General features: G+C 40.8%; 1 protein-coding gene across 6 annotated transcripts in view; it reads left to right on the forward strand.

Moving 5' to 3' along the window:
• LOC139614653 (multidrug resistance-associated protein 1-like) overlaps nucleotides 1-15,904 on the forward strand; it is a 38,160-nt gene extending 22,256 nt beyond the window's left edge. The window contains exons 15-30 of one of the 6 annotated variants that reach the window (XM_071472093.1): nucleotides 1,425-1,621; nucleotides 2,185-2,361; nucleotides 2,622-2,789; nucleotides 3,046-3,235; nucleotides 3,535-3,607; nucleotides 5,019-5,127; nucleotides 5,551-5,671; nucleotides 5,792-6,102; nucleotides 6,182-6,381; nucleotides 6,510-6,636; nucleotides 7,551-7,652; nucleotides 8,827-8,973; nucleotides 11,021-11,179; nucleotides 11,376-11,542; nucleotides 12,448-12,642; nucleotides 13,441-15,904. In XM_071472093.1, coding sequence (XP_071328194.1) covers nucleotides 1,425-1,621; nucleotides 2,185-2,361; nucleotides 2,622-2,789; nucleotides 3,046-3,235; nucleotides 3,535-3,607; nucleotides 5,019-5,127; nucleotides 5,551-5,671; nucleotides 5,792-6,102; nucleotides 6,182-6,381; nucleotides 6,510-6,636; nucleotides 7,551-7,652; nucleotides 8,827-8,973; nucleotides 11,021-11,179; nucleotides 11,376-11,542; nucleotides 12,448-12,642; nucleotides 13,441-13,549 — 2,552 coding nt within the window. In that variant the 3' untranslated portion in view covers nucleotides 13,550-15,904. Of the gene's footprint in view, nucleotides 1-1,424; nucleotides 1,622-2,184; nucleotides 2,362-2,621; nucleotides 2,790-3,045; nucleotides 3,236-3,534; nucleotides 3,608-5,018; nucleotides 5,128-5,463; nucleotides 5,672-5,791; nucleotides 6,103-6,181; nucleotides 6,382-6,509; nucleotides 6,637-7,326; nucleotides 7,415-7,550; nucleotides 7,671-8,826; nucleotides 8,974-11,020; nucleotides 11,180-11,375; nucleotides 11,543-12,447; nucleotides 12,643-13,440 lie in introns of those variants that run through there. The other 5 variants (XM_071472090.1, XM_071472094.1, XM_071472092.1 and 2 more) reach the window with 5 other exon arrangements.
• The last annotated feature ends 835 nt before the right edge of the window (nucleotides 15,905-16,739 follow it).

Raw genomic sequence — 16,739 nt, forward strand, 5'->3', positions numbered from 1 at the left:
TTACACACACCTGTACAACTCATTAAGGCTGCTGGAACTGACAAAGGCTGCAGTTTAGCAAGCAGAGAGGACAGCAGCCATTTTTTGGGGTAAAATAGCTCAGAGGGGTAGCCTATAAAACCACTTGTATAAAAAGTCATCAAATGTTTTTAAATATGATGTTATTATCACTGTATATGACATTCCAGATGATGAACCAGGAAGAATAACAACACTGAGGCAGGAAAATACAGGATTCTGAATTGTCACTGTGTCATTGTCAGTTAATGGTAAATATGTTGAAGATTAACATAGAAGTGATTTTAAATATTTTTCATCTATACTGCACATTTGATCAGTTTAGTGTTCAGAAGAATAGTCCTAAAATTTGTTCAGACAGGAAGGAGAAAGGTGAAGACGTCCAGACAGAGCAGCAAGATGGAGGAGAGAGACTTTCAGCACAGGAAAGACAGACAGCACAAAATCATGTGACAGGACAGGACCTGGGCTTTTAAGAGATCTGATCCTGATACTGTCATGAAAAGGCTGCTGCTCTTTCCTCATGGGAAACATGTTACAACACAGAGAATTTTCAATTCAATTCAGTTTTATTTGCATAGTGCCAAATCATAATATACATTATCTCAAGGCTCTTTACAGGGTAAGGTCGAGATCTTACTTTGTTATAGAGAAAAACCCAACAGTTCCCACAAAGAGCAAGCGCTTGGCTGTGTGGGGGGGGCTTTTAACAGGAAGAAACCTCCAACAGAACCGGGCTCAGGGTGGGTGGCCATCTGCCTCGACCGGTTGGGTTTAGGAGGAGAAGGGGGGGGGGGGGGGGGGTCATCAATAATAATGACAGATAACAGTGGTTAATAGTAATGATGAGTAGTGGTGGATCTGGATCCTGCTGCTCCAGAGGCAGAGAGACCTGCAGAATGAGGACAGAGAGAGGGAGAGAGAGGAGAAGCACAAATGGGGAGAGAAAAAAAATACAAAGTTAATGGCATAAAGTAGTCAAGAGAGAGAGAGAGAGAGAGCCCAGAGCATCATGGGAATCCCCCAGCAGTCTAGCTCTATAACAGCATAACTAAAGGATGGGTCAGGACATACCCAAGCCAGCTCTAACTATAAGCTTTATCAAAGAGGACAGTTTGAAGCCTGATCTTAAAGGTAGAGAGGGGGTCTGCCTCCTGAACCCACACTGAGAGCTGGTTCCACAGGAAAGGAGCCTGATATAACTGTGTGTAGGAATCACATGGAACCACATTTTGGAACCATGTTTAGCCAAGTGTAACCACTGTGAACTATGTAGAACCACGAATTGGAACCAAAACTATCACAACTATGAGAAAACATGTCTTGAAACCATTTGAACCCTTTTTCCGCATATAGAACCGTGTTTACTGGCATAGAACCATGGTTACCTCATGTACTGTCCCCAGATGGAGATAGTGTTGTGATCGAGGGTGGGGACTTCTCTTGGTTCCATGATGGTCCTCCGTGTCTGCAGAGGATCAACATGAAGGTGAAGACAGGTACTTTGGTGGCTGTGGTCGGCCACGTCGGCTCAGGGAAGTCATCTCTGCTGTCTGCCATGTTGGGAGAGATGGAGAGGAGGTGTGGCTTCGTTTCCATCAAGGTGATGACAAGCACTGTTTGTTCGTCTTTAAACCCAGGAGCTTTATATTTATTATATTATATTGAAAAATTATCATTTATATTTATTACATTGAGAATTTAGGGTGGGAGCGTGACCAGAGATAGAAACACTACTGAGCATGTGCAGTACCTTGTGCTACTGATTGTGACTGAATGACTTGTAAGGAATGTGTGATGTCAGAAACCAAACTTACATTTTAGCTCTGTTGAACTACGCTAGTACTGTTTAGCAGCCATAAAATTAAATGAAACCACATCTGTATGAACTTAACACTGGTTCCATACACACAGTTTGGATTCTAACATAAACCCTAGAGCATCTGCAACATGAAACTCAGGATCATTTAACTTTCTTCAGTTCTGTTGGTTAGCATTGTAGCTTATTGAGCTAAATGATTAACACATAACACCCACTGTGTCACAGCTGGAAATGAAACACTCAGATAAGATTTAGACATGTTGGTAAATCATCCTTTAAAGTAATGGAACTGACTGTTCTCATTAAGTAATACTAATAGAGCTTATGTTGTCTTTGGAGTGCAGGGCTCAGTGGCCTATGTCCCCCAGCAGGCCTGGATCCAGAATGTCTCCTTGAAGGACAACATTTTGTTTGGTGGAGAGAGGAAGGAGAGCTGGTACCATCGTGTGCTAGAAGCCTGCGCTCTGCTGCCAGACCTGGACCTACTGCCTGCTGGAGATAGCACTGAGATTGGGGAGAAGGTACCAGCACTGACCCAATCCACCACCCTGTCCAGCCACCAAAAGTTAGGGTATATTTACATGAACCTGTCAACAGGAGTCCCCCTCCTTCCCTCAGAGGTAAGGTCTGTCTCCTGGAACTGGACTGCTTCTGAGGAATAAGGGTCTCTGTGCAGGAAGGCTTATGTTAAACTAAATATGGACTCTCTGACTGTTCAGTGTTGCGTGCTCTACTGTGTATTGTCATTGTACTTTTTTGATAATGTATTTTCTGACCGCAGGGTCTGAACCTGTCCGGGGGTCAGAAGCAGAGGGTGAGTCTGGCTCGGGCTGTCTACAGGAAGTCAGATGTCTACCTGTTGGACGACCCACTGTCAGCTGTGGATGCGCATGTAGGACAACATATTTTTGATCGCGTAATTGGACCAAGAGGACTCCTGAAAGACAAGGTGGGACTGGTCATCCAGACAAACAGTAGTTTTATGATACTGACTCTGCAATAATGTCGCTGATTGAATAATTAAAATGGTCCTGCATGATAATTCTTATTAATGCTATATTTCCCCAAATTTAGCTAATTTTCACTAAAGTCTTCTGTGGTGCAGGAGATACCTGGCTCATGTTGATCTGTCAACTGTCAGAATTAGAGCAGTCCACAACCAACTCCTGTTTAAACACTGTAATGTGTGTTGATGTGTTTTTCAGACCCGGGTGCTGGTGACTCACGGCCTCAGTTTCCTTTCTAAAGCAGACCTGGTCCTGGTGATGAAGGATGGTCACATCTCTGAAATGGGCTCCTACATGGAGCTGATGGACAAAAAGGGAGCCTTCGCCAAATTAATTCAAAACTTCAGTGGAAGCCAGCACAGAGAGAGCACCACCCTCCGTGACAAAAGTAAGATATGATACTAACAGCAGAATGAAACCACAGTAACTACTATAGTTTCCTTGGTGGGGTCCAAGTCTATGTTCACTGGTAGACGTCAGCCACAGACATCAGTAGACTTTATATCTCCCCTGGTGATGCTCTTCCAGAGATTCACTGCAGCCACATTCAGCTCTTGTTTGTTGTGGGGTCTCTCTGACTTTAGTTTGGTCATCAGTAGGAAACCTGCAGCTTGTATATTGTGTGTGGGTGTTTTTGTGTGTCTGTGTGTGTGTGTGTATGTATATGTGTGTATTTTGTGCGTGTAGGCAGCAGGAAGTCGGTGTCTCGCCTCAGTATGACTGATTTCTCCATCGATCTCTCTCAGGAGCAGCTGATCAGGTAAAAACACAAACCGATGTTTAAATGTTTTAATAATCACAAAAAATAATAATATTTGGTCTATATATATCAATAATAATACAAACATAATAATACACACATTTAATATAATTCAAACACAGTGAAGAAGAAGACTATAAAATGATTGCTGATCTTATTTGAGTAGGCAGCATGTTCCAGTAGCTTGGAGCATAAAAGCTAAAGCCAGTTTCACCATTCTTGACTGTTAAAGCCAATTTTTTTGGACTGCCTTAGCAGTACTTCCATGAAGCTGGGCAGTAGTGATTCCTTCTGCAGCTCGTTGGACACCCATCCTCCTTAGGGACACAGGTCATTTTGTACAGAGCGCCAATTTCCAGTTGCATGGTAGGCATGATTGTTTTGTTAGGTTAGTCATCTAGATTCCCTAGCAATCTAGGAAATCTAGCCATCTACTGACTAAAAACCTTTGTCCAGTTAAAATATGCAGTTTACAACACCAAAGAGTTAAAAAGTGTAAAATAAAAATGGTGTAAAATTGGAGTAAAGTCAGATTTTTGACAGCATTTTAGGCAGGTAGCAACAATGTGGATGACAACACTGATGCGTGTGCCTTTATTGGAAGTTTGTTGTATTGATTCCCTCACTGATCAAATAATAAATACCAGTCTAGTGCTGGCCCACACAGACCAACCCAACACTTGGGTCTCTTGATGTTGCTCAGGAATGGGAGGTTAGAGATTTGTCTGTATTTACTAATAATAAATGGCTTTAAAGTGACCTTCTTTAAAAGTGGTTTAACAATTGAAGATTAGAGTGAATTGGAAAAAATATCAGTTTGTAAAGAGGTGTTTACAATGGTTAAAATATCCTCAGAGGGCACCTTGGTGTCTCACCTGATAGAGCACGTCATAAAAATGTTAGCTGAGTTAGCAGGTAGTTACTGTTTCTGGACAGTGACCCTCACAGGATTAAGACTTATTTCAAAGAAAATTCTGTAATGGTCTGATAAGGAAATGTCAGAAAATACATGAACTTTTATGGACATAACGAGATCTAAAGTATGATTATGAGTGTGCCCAGTTACATGCTGAGAAAAATCATTGACCTCTAGCAGGTTGTTTAGCTGTCTAGAAGAGTAATATCCAGGGTTATGTATGTGGACTTTAAACTTACCAGAAGTCAACAGAAAATCAAAATGAGGTGGGGGATATTACTGGTGTGACCAATCGTCCCTGACATCATATGGTCCACAAATGGAGGACAGTGTTTTAGGTGAACAGGAACTTTCATGTAATATCACATTCATAACCACTGCAATGTGTTCATTTATATTTGTGATTCTATTTCTATGTGAGTTTATGTGTGTTATTTGTTTATGAGCAAGTTTTTTTTCTTTCTATGTGTTTGTGTGTTTCTGTGTCTGTTTTAGCTTTGATATGAGCAGTGCCAGTGTTCAGCTGATGGAGGCTGTTGATGAGGATTTGGATGCTGAGGCTGCTGGTAAACTGACAGAGGCTGACAAGGCTCACACAGGGAGGGTGGGTCCTTCTTTTCATCAGCATCAGTAATGTTTGTATTAATATCACAAGTAGTATTACAGCATTATAACTATGGAAGAGCAGTCAAATGTAAATATTCTTGAAAAGGAAGATTTAATCAGGGAGCAGAATCTATATGCATGTAATGATGAACATACAAAATTACAGTAAGAAAAAAAGAAAAATACAAAGAGATGAGTGCATTCACGGCAAAAGAGCAGAGTAATTTACTGAAAATATAAACTGAAGATCAAACTGAAGAACCAAACTCATGTCTTTGTTTTCTCTGAGTTTCAGGAAGTGAGTGAATTCACAGAGTTCTGCTTTTGTTGTCAGGTGAAGCTGCAGATGTACAGAGAGTACTTCAGGACCATCGGCCTGAGCTTTATCATGACCATCATCTTCCTCTGTGCCTTCCAGCAGGCAGTTTCATTGGCCTATAACTATTGGCTTAGCCTTTGGGCTGATGAGGCACTCATCAATGGCACTCAGAGTAACCACGAGCTGAAACTGACTGTGTTCACAGCACTTGGCTTCACTCAGGGTGAGACGATAGATCTATATTAAATGTATTCAAACTTTTAGGAGAAAGCACAAAATATCATCCAACGCTCAACTAAAACCAGCCTGTGGTGCCCTGGTGACTCGAGTGTCTGTATTTCAGGGATGGCCATGTTTGGAACGACACTTGCCATCGCTATGGGTGGCATTGTAGCATCACGTCACCTTCATGCCGATCTTCTACACAGTGTTCTGCATTCGCCTATTTCCTTCTTTGAGATGACGCCCAGTGGAAACCTCTTGAACCGTTTCTCCAAAGAGATTGATGCCATTGACTGCATGATTCCTGATGGGCTGAAGATGATGCTGGGCTACCTGTTCAAGCTGCTGGAGATCTGCATCATTGTGTTGTTGGCCACACCGATCGCAGGGCTGGTACTCCTCCCTCTCACCTGCATCTACATCTTCATACAGGTAAAGGTTTCTCTTGAATTTTATCATATCTGAGCGTCTCTTCATAAATTATTATTATTACTGTGCATTTGCTCTCCAGAGTTTCTATGTGGCATCATCGTGTCAGTTGCGACGACTGGAGGCAGTGAGTCGCTCGCCAATTTACAGCCATTTCAATGAGACAGTGCAGGGCACTGCTGTCATCCGAGCCTTTGGTGAACAGCAGCACTTTGTACTGCAGGCCGACCATCACATTGACAACAACCAGGAAGCTTATTTTCCTCGCTTCATTGCCACCAGGTTCATTCAAACTACATAAAATATACTAAGTGTTTGTTCTGCTGAATATTTATATATTTAGATATTTCTAAAGTTCAATGATATCTTCAAGATATTTAAATTGTTTCAATTGCATTTGTTTGTCTCAGGTGGCTGGCAGTGAATCTGGAGTTTTTGGGGAATCTGCTTGTTTTGGCTGCAGCCATCTTGTCAGTACGAAGTCGGGATGAACTCAGTCCAGGCATTGTGGGATTGGCAGTTTCCCACTCTCTCCAGGTTAAAAGGAGTTTGTGCCTATGTTAAAGCAACTGTTCTTAAACCATTGAATAATTCAATGGTTCTGACAGTCTTTATAGTTCAGTTACTCATTTAAAGAATGTTTTAGCAGTTCAGGTAGAGAATACACAGGGAAATGACCCATATTCTGCATTTACAAAAAAACAGCTAGAAACCAGTTCTTCCTCCATTGACCCTGATGCATTTCATCAACAATGAATTGCTTTGAGTCCTTAATTTTGTCTTTCAATGTACACATTAAAGTTTTTCTGTGTCATGAGCATATTATTGTGTAATAAGCTATTTATTTCAAATAATATTCTACTAGTAAAGGTGTTAGTCAGTCTGTCAGTCCTTTAATGTTCTTGACAACCACTCCTCAGATCCACTAGAAATTTGTTAAAAGTTTTTTCGCTGGGGACCTGAGGAAATGCAGTGTTTACTGTGATCTATATACATTCTGCAACCATCCAACTGACAATATATCTGAAAATATATCAGACACTGGACAACCTGTAACATGACTACGTAACATTGTCATAAATACAATACAATACAGATCTTATCTTTGAATATTCATCAGTCACAGGTGAGATTCTGCACGTGGTTGTGACTTTTCTTGTCACAAACAACCTTCCCAGAGAAGGTGTGACAGATGATAAATTTTGTTTTTCATATGAAACCAACAAGAACCAGCATCAGGTTAAGCAACATGGATGGGATCTCTCACCAGCATCACAGCAACAACTTGTGTTTGACATACAGGACTGACTGCCAGGTATTGCTGCCTGGACTGAAAGCTCAGCTCTCTGCATTGGTTGGCAGAAACTTTCCTGCGTCACCTGTAAGAAAAATAGATAAAACAAATAGAGCTTCAGATTGATGATGGTGGCTTTATGTTTATGATTTTTCAGGTTACAGGAATCCTGAGCTGGATTGTTCGATCCTGGACTGATGTGGAGAACAACATTGTGTCAGTGGAGCGAGTAAAAGAGTACGACAGCACACCCAAAGAGGTTCGCTGCTTTACAGCAGAAGCAAGTTTATACAGAAACAGCATCTGGGAGCCAGCGGTGTCATTTATTGACTACTGCATCCAGAATCCAATTTATCATTTGCCTGTACTAGAAAATGTGCTTAATAGGTATAGCAACTGCTTTCTAGTGGTAGTCTGGTATAGTCACACACAAACCTAAATTACAGATATACAATATCACATATCTACTGTGAAACATACAATAATGGATATATTGTCAAGTATCATTCCTGCCTTTCAATTTTTATTTGGAAAAAAAGGTCAGCATTTCTTTCAGAGTACATAATGACTATGTTTTGTCTCATTTCTCTAGTATTGAAGCAGTGAGCTGACCTCTCATATTTGTCAATAATATACTGTTGTAATCAGTCTGCATTAACAATGAACTCAGTCATGGTACAACGTTAATAAAATACAGTTTGACAGTATTCTGTATTGTGTGGTGATAATAGGCACAACTTGAATTCTTACAAGGAGATGCATTTATTATAGCAAGTCGATCATGAGGGTTTGTGCAGATCACATAACTCATACTAACCACTTGTATGTTGTATTTGTCATACTCAACCAATTGAGTGTGGACATGTTGGGAACACTGCAGAACACAATGCAATACAAATATTACTGCCAGTAACAATATTTGAACACATCAAAAATGAGACCAAGCCTATGTCCAGGTGCCTGCTGGGAACCTCTGCTACATGCCAGCTTTGAGGATACAACAGAAGCTTTTTTTTAATACAAAAATATTGTAATCTTCTTGTCTGTGAGGGTTAGGGTTGGGTTAAGGTTGTCTGTTTTTTGTATTAATTTTTCTTGTTCTAATTTTGTCCACAACAAGTAAATTCAAACATTAAGACTACTAGAGAGCTGTAGCCTGTATGGCTACAGAACTGGTGGTATTTATAATAGTTAATTAGTTTATTAACACCAGGGGCAATGTATAACATTAAAAGTAGTACAGACAATTTTTTATACACACTTTTAAATCTTGTTTTATAGATGCATTCATAAATGAGACCCCATTATCTTGTCAATGTTTGTTGAGTCAAAAGTGAAGGAATGAGTTCTTCTGTTTCTGTTACATCCTCAGTTTTTCTAATCTCCCCTATGAGTTTGATGTTGCTGCTGAACTTTGTGATATGTCCCTCCAGGCAGCATGGACTCTCGAAGGCAGTATGCTGCCGGCAGCCTGGCCAGCCACAGGAACCATCCAGTTTGAAGATTATGGACTGCAGTACCGTAAAGGTCTGGACTGGGCCTTAAAGGACATCTGCATCAACATCCATAACAGAGACAAGGTTAGCTAAGATAGTCACAAAAACTTTACTACCCATCACAGGGGAAATGATACATATAAACTTAATAAATAATAATAAACATAGTAAAAAATATTCATACAGGGTTGTTGTGCACAGGTAGGGGCAATTTAGTTATTGGCGTATAATATTAATGATTATCACCAAAATATATATATATAAATGTTTACTACAAGTGGTAACCTCGGGGCACCACCCTGTCACCAGGGACCAATGACCAAATTGTTGGCTCAAAATACAGTCTCAGAAGGTTAATTGAAGGGTAAATTCGAGCACTGACTGTCCTGAATCCAGCTGTTATCACAAATATAGTCACAATAATCACAGACAACGACGAGTTAAATTTATTAATAAGAGTAATAATTCCAGTCCAGACCAGTCCCAGCCTGGTCAGGTGCGAGCAAGAACTGATGAAGCCTCTTGGATGAGAGACAAATTCCTAGACAAATAACCAAGTCCAGTTGCTTTCGATTTAAAATTCCCTTGAGATACTATGACCTGGACAAATGAGAATATTCACAGGCCAAGAGTAATAATTATTCAAAATAACATTACTTGATATTAAACCAATTATAATTCAACTATAACTAAAACAAACATTGGTTACTAACTTGATGATTACAGGCAAAACACATATGTAACAACCGTGTGTGTGTGTGTGTGTGTGTGTGTGTGTGTGTGTGTGAGGGAGAGAGAGAGAGAGGAGATGGCGACAAAGTCATGTGAGTGACGTGTCAGTAGGAGCCAAGATGGGGCAGTGTGATGCGAGTGAGGTCGTTGCTAGAGCCAAGATGGCGGCTGGCCACAGAGTGTGAACGGTGTGAACAACGAGAACAAAGGGAGGGGCCCTTGAGCTTTACGTGTATGACGCGATCACACTCTAGGGCAGCCTGAATGTGAGTGACAGGTAGATGAAGTGCGTGATTGGGAGAAAAAAGGGAGTATAAAGGTGAAGAGAGGAAAGAATCCACAGGAGATCGTCACCACAGTTAATAATCACCACAATATCACTACACAATAATGGAGCCAGCGAATCAGAGTTCGTCTAGTTGGATATTGGTCCTTTAACTAGTGATATTTGGCTTATTAAGCTGATCACAGTGAACGATCTAAAACAACAAGATATGCAGTACTTATAAGTCAAATAGCAAAATATAACACGCTACACTAATTGTGTCTCTGCCCAGACATCAGCCTCTTACTGTGAGTTGCTCCAATCCTTCGGAGTTAGAAAAAGAAAGTCCGCTCTGCTTCTCCACAGCTCGGTCCTTGGCTGGGAGCTCGACAGTTCGTGTCTCGCTCTCCCGGCGATGACGGTGTGATGAGTTCCTCGGCAGCAGCAGGAAGATCACAGATGAGAGATAGTGAACTTTGTTTTGTCCTTAACAAAGTCGGCATGCTCGTCCTCACAGAACGTGAAATCAGCTGATTGCACAGCGATCTACGTCGGATCCGAAAAATGAAAAAAACAAAAAGGAAACAAACAACAGTCTATGCACTCGGCCCGCGAGTTTAAGACTGTGACCTAGGCTTTAAGAAGTTGTGAAAAAAGGTCAAATGTTTGCAGATTGCTCCCTTTCAGCAGCTGAATCGCGGAGAGAGCTGGAGTAGCTCTCTACTGTAACTGGTGCATGGGAATAAGCAACGGTGGAGGGTCGCAGTGCTGCTTTTATCACCTGACTAACGTCACTGGGGATCCCTGCTCAGAGTGCCTGGCCTCGGCCAATGCCAATGCTGAGTTTACATTCAAACTCTGAGTCACACCTAGGTATGAATTGTGGGGGGGTTGTGGCTCCGTTGTTCAAATGGTTGACCAACTCTGGCTCAGGCTAATGGAGGAACATGTAGGTCTCTCCATTGTTCTCTTCAGGATTCATGGCTTGAGACTCAGGCTTTTGGAGGGACATGTAGGTCTCTCCATTGTTCTTTTCAGGATACATGGCTTGAGACTCCAACAGGGTATAAAATTTATGATGTGTGATGGCATGTATCTTTTGAATATTCATTGATCAAGTTTATCAATTGTCAGGTGGGGATTGTTGGAAGAACAGGGGCTGGAAAATCTTCTCTCACTTTGGGAATCTTCAGGATTCTGGAAGCAGCTAAGGGACGAATTGTAATTGATGGGATCGACATCGCTCAGATTGGCCTTCATGATCTCAGATCCAGAATTACCATCATTCCTCAGGTTGATATTCCAAATACTGTGGTAAACGTACACATGTGAAGTGTAAATAGTTAATGCAGTTAGTAATTGGTAATCTCACTATCATGGCTGATGGACAGGTGAATGTTGTTGCCAGGTGTCCCATCAAGTGGTGTCCTGGACTATTGTTTTGTGTAACAATAAAAGGCTTTAAAGCAACCTGACCTTTCATTTCCAGGACCCAGTGTTGTTTTCTGGTTCTCTGAGGATGAATCTGGACCCCTTTGAAATGTGTTCAGATGAAGATCTGTGGAGAGCTCTGGAACTGGCTCACCTTGGCAGCTTTGTGTCAGCACTGCCACAAAAACTCAACCATCAATGCTGTGAAGGAGGAGAGAACCTCAGGTAGAACCACCTACAAATGGGATTGTTAATGAGGCTCATCAGAAGACAAATCATTCAGCTCATGAACCAATGACTGCATATCACATACCAACTGACTGTACATTACAAATGACTGCATATTACAGTTACTGACTGTATGTCACACATGGTTAGGTTCATGATATCCTATCATTCATGATGGAGAAAAAGCCAGCAGTGTCAGTGTGATGCTCTGGGCATTCATATGAATTTAGCTTTCACCACATAATGATGCAGACCAAGTACACCCTGTCATGGCAACAGTATACCTGATGACAGTGGCCTCTTGGTTTGAGGTATTTGACAACAAGTTGAAAGTGTTGTCTTGACCTCTAAATTGCCCAGATCTCAAGCATCTCAAGCATCTGTGTGGTTTGCAATAAAAATTAGTTTGATCCATGGTGGCCCCGCCTTGCTATTTACAAGGACTTAAAGGATCTGCTGCTAACGTCTTGGTGCCAGATACCAGAAGAGACTTTCAGAAGTCATGTGAAGTCCATGCATCCCCACATCATAGCTGTTCAGGGGGGGTGAAGGAAACCTACACAATATTATGCAGGTGGTTTTGTTGTGGTTGATTTGTGTATAGCACACAAACACTAATTAACTGTACATCATATCATATGCTGCAGCACATGATGTTAGATATAAGGTTACAATTAACAGATGGAAACACGCTGATGACTTCAAGGTGTGCATTGATATAACAGGTTAGTTACTTGGCAGGAGCAGTTGATCAGCAGGTGGATGAGATGTCTTGATGCTTACAGAATATAGATCGACAATGCTATAAAAATTGTGGAAAGATGTTGTAGGTAATAGTCCATGTTAAAAGTAAGTGAAATTACAAGTCAGAGGTCATGAAGCTGTCATGTGTTTGTCTGCAGTCTTGGTCAGCGACAGCTGCTGTGTTTGGCCAGAGCTCTGCTGAGGAAGACAAGGATCCTGGTTCTTGATGAAGCCACAGCAGCTGTGGACCTGAAGACAGATCAGCTGATCCAGTCCACCATTCGTACTCAGTTTGATGACTGTACAGTCATAACCATTGCTCACCGTCTCAACACAATCATGGACTACACCAGGTACCAGTTGTACTGCTCTGGTCTAATGTCAGTATGATCACAGATACAACTACTATGTCATGTTTTGTGGTGGTTATCAATTTTCTATTTTCAGTTAGGTTGGGTGTATTTAATTATTTCCTGCCCAGACAACATATTTGCAAGTATTGTTTGTATCTTAGTTTTGAAAAGTATGTAGAATTATTTATGTCCTGCCTAATAAGCTGATGACTGTATAGGATTATCATAACAGCAGAGACTTCAATAATCAATAATTTAACATGAAACAGAAACATCGAAACTAATGTTCTGCTTCATATTAGACTATGCACAGTTTCTCTCTGTTCAATTAATGAAACACCTCATTATACAGCAGCAGGTAACTTCATCACTGTAAAAATGTTCATGATTTCATCGATTTAAAGGTAGTTGACTTTCTGTCCTTTTTTGCACATCAGACTGTATGCAGATTCAGAGTTTAGGATAATAGGCATTCTTCAAGGATAACGGGCATCTGTTGTTGCCTCTGAGTCATCTGTTATTTATTCTCTCTCTGTCTCATCTCTTTGACTCATCATTCTCTTTTCTGACTTGTTTTTTGACTTGTCTTGCTGTTTATCTAACTCATCTCTCTGATATGTTACACTTGTCTATCCTTGTCTGTCTCTTGCTCTCTCTCTGACTCGACTATGTCTTCTTGTCTCTCTGACTCAGCTATTTTTTATGTTCTCTGTGGCTGACATGCCTGTCTGTTGTTTCTCTGTCTTATGTCTCAGACTTGTCTGACTCCTCTGTCTCCTGTTGTGTCTGTGTTCTCAGGGTCATTGTGATGGACCAAGGTTTCATTGCAGAGACAGACTCACCCTCACAGCTCATGTGTCTGCGGGGTCACTTCTATCAAATGTGTCTTGAGGCTGGTTTGGCCTGACATACACTGTTAAAAAACTATAGTGATGTTGGAAAGACTTCTGAAGAGATGACATGTTACATGACTTTATATTCTCCTCTTCTCAACTTTTTAGAAACCAGCACAGGAGTGTTTGTGTACTCCTTTTGGATGAATGTGAAGTGATATCCAAACCCTAACCAAACAAATTACTTTCCTTGTGCCTCTGTGTACGATCAGCTAATATCAGCACAAGTAGTTGGAATCAGGTTGTCTTTTCAGTATCTCTTTTTCAAGATATATTTTGTATAATAACATTGGACCAGTATTTGTGTTTAAGATCAGCTAATATACATATTGCATGTTTGATAGCTGGAACCCCAACTGTTCTGCTCATGAATTGGTGAGTCTTGCATTTTTTGCCTCAAAGAAAATACATTTTAAGTGAATGGAAACAACCTATTAAGTTCAAATAAAAAAGTTTTACTTATACAGCGCTCAATCATAACACTTGAGCTTAAGGCATTTTACAGCATAAGCTCAACACCTTACTTTATTATAAAAAGAAACCCAACAGTTCCCACTATAAGCAAGAACCTGGAGGCAATAGAGAGGAAAAACTTCCTTTACCAGGAAGAAACCTCCAACAGAACCAGAGTCAAGGTAGGTAGTCATCTGACATGACTGGTTGGGTTCAGAGGAGAGCATGAAAGAGAGGAAGAAAAGGGGAGAGAGAGGAGACAGATCATGAACAAATGCATATACTGTTGTATTCAATCACTGTCAAACTAGTTGTTTTAATCAAACCAAATCAAGTTTTATTTATATGGCGCCAAAACATAACAGAAGTTTTCTCAAGGCACTTTCCAATCGGAGGAGGTCAACACCTTCTCTATAAAGTATAGGAAAGAAAGAGACCCAGCAATTCCCACCGAGAGCAAGCACTTGGCGACAGTGGCAAGAAAAAACGTCCTTTTAGAGGCAGAAACCTCAGGCAGAACCGGGCTGCGGGTGGGTGGCCATCTGCCTAAACCAGCTGGGTTTGAGATAGAGAGCAAGAGAGAGAGATACACTAATAATAGTAAGCACTAACATCAGCAATGATAGTGTTAATGTTAACGATAATACTGCAACTGATATAAACATAGTATAAGTTATAGTTAATAACAGTGACAATAATTCAGCAGTAGGTGTTGAGCAAGATCATGGAGGCAGCTGCAATTGGAGATTCTAACTCTGCAGCTTGGGGCAGAAGGACCTGTAGAGAACAACAGGGGGAGAGACAGAAAAAAAGAGAGGAGGGTGTGTGGTGGGTCACGGAGGAGAAGCAAACAGCTTGGGTGCTCATGTGCATGAGAGCCAAACAATGATAACATGATGAGTGAATGATAAATTAATGATAATATTGATACTGATGAGTGTAATAGTGTTATTAATAATAACATCAACAATGGTACCAGCAACAAAGAATAATAATAAAGATGCTAAAATGTATAATGATGATTACTGTTGATTCTTGGGTTAGGTTTTGGGGATTAGGAGTTAATTCAGTGAATCTCTCCATACCATTTTTGTGAACACACAGTTTGTGTTAGGAGTTTATCATTGGGAGAGGATAGGGGAACTGAGCCCACCTCCTGTTGGAGAAGGGAGGTGCACGGTACTTCCCCTGGATGCCAGTCCCCCACCCCTGGTCCCAGGTGTGCTTACAGATGGTCCCTCCTCCTTCTACCCTAGTGCACCACAGTCCAGCCATCATCAGAGCCACTCATTTTTAGCGTGCTTTAGTTTTTGTTGCCTTGTTTGTTTTTTGTGTAGCCTTTGTAATCTATTAATAATAACTAAAAAAATATGAATTATTTTATATTAAAGAGTTAGGGTTAGGTAAAGAAATCAAAGACATACTCAAAAAATTGTTGTCCAATCGGACATACAATAAGCACAGGCACACAGGACTTCCACTTTCCCCTCTCCTTCCACTATACACAAAAAGACAGTCAGAGTCCAGCTGGAACGTTTGCCAGACTGGAGCACTCATATCTGTGTGTTTGTTTTCTACATATTTTATTACTTTAAAATGTGCATTCCGTTTGTTTTTTTCTTTAGGTGTCAGAGAGGCATGGACCAACATATCATTTAGGTTTTTGTTTCGTTTAAAAGCTGATATGATTTTGAAATCAGACAAAGGCTGAATAGCATCCTGAAGTTTTCCAAAATTAGTTTTTGCCATTGAGTTGATTTTAAGTGAGAGCGAACAGAAAGTGGTCACCAGAGGAACTATTTTTTTGTTTTGTTCAACTCTGGAGTCAATCTGTCTCTCCTCTGTGGAGCTCACAGAAACCTCCCTCTTTATGGAGCGCAGAAAAGTGCGGCTGTATCCTCTCCTAAGCGCTTTAAAGACAGTCCTGGTGGCCATCTCCACATCCTCTGGCCTTGTACAAATCCTTTTAAACCTTATAAGTTGGGACTTCACAATCCCGTTAAAAGTGTGTTTTGGATGAAAGCTGTTTTTGTGTAGCAAAGCGTGTGTGTCTGTTGGTTTAAAATAGACTCTGGTTCCCAGTCTCCACTTTTCTGCGCTCTCTTTCATGACAAAAACTTCAGTATCTAAAAATTCAATTTTTTCTGTTTGTAAATTATACTTTATTTTAATTGAATCATGATGGTTATTCAGGATGCTAATAAAATGTTTAAATTCAGGCTCTGAGTGAGTCCAGACTCCAAATATGTCATCCAGGTACCTCATATACAATATGGGGACCTGAGGGCACTTGGGGAAGACAGTTTGCTCCCAGGCAGCCATATAAATGTTGGCATATGCCGGGGCAAACTTCTTCCCCATGGCCGTCCCATGTACCTGTAAATAATATTTAGAAACAAACTCAAAGTCATTTTTTGTTAAACCTAGTTTTAAAAGCTGGATCCGGGTATTTTTTGAAAACCTGTTGAACCGCTTTTAAACCAAGTTGAGTGTCTATATTTGTATACAGGGCGTCTATATCTATGGAAAAGAGCATGGCTCCAGGACAAACCTCCACAGATTTGATTTTTGAAACGAACTCATATGTGTCTTTAATGTAACTGTCATGCTTCTGGGACAAGGGATTCAAAAAATAATCAATATATTCAGCTACCCTATATGATTCACTCCCACAGTCGGAGACAATGGGCCGACCCGGAGGAATCTCATGAGGAACTGTCCAAGTGCTGGGATCCTTATGGATTTTTGGAA

This window comes from Trachinotus anak, unplaced genomic scaffold (assembly GCF_046630095.1).
Source record: "Trachinotus anak isolate AG129_WGS33_773 ecotype Australia unplaced genomic scaffold, CSIRO_AGI_Tana_v1 ptg000035l, whole genome shotgun sequence".
Lineage (NCBI taxonomy): Eukaryota > Metazoa > Chordata > Actinopteri > Carangiformes > Carangidae > Trachinotus > Trachinotus anak.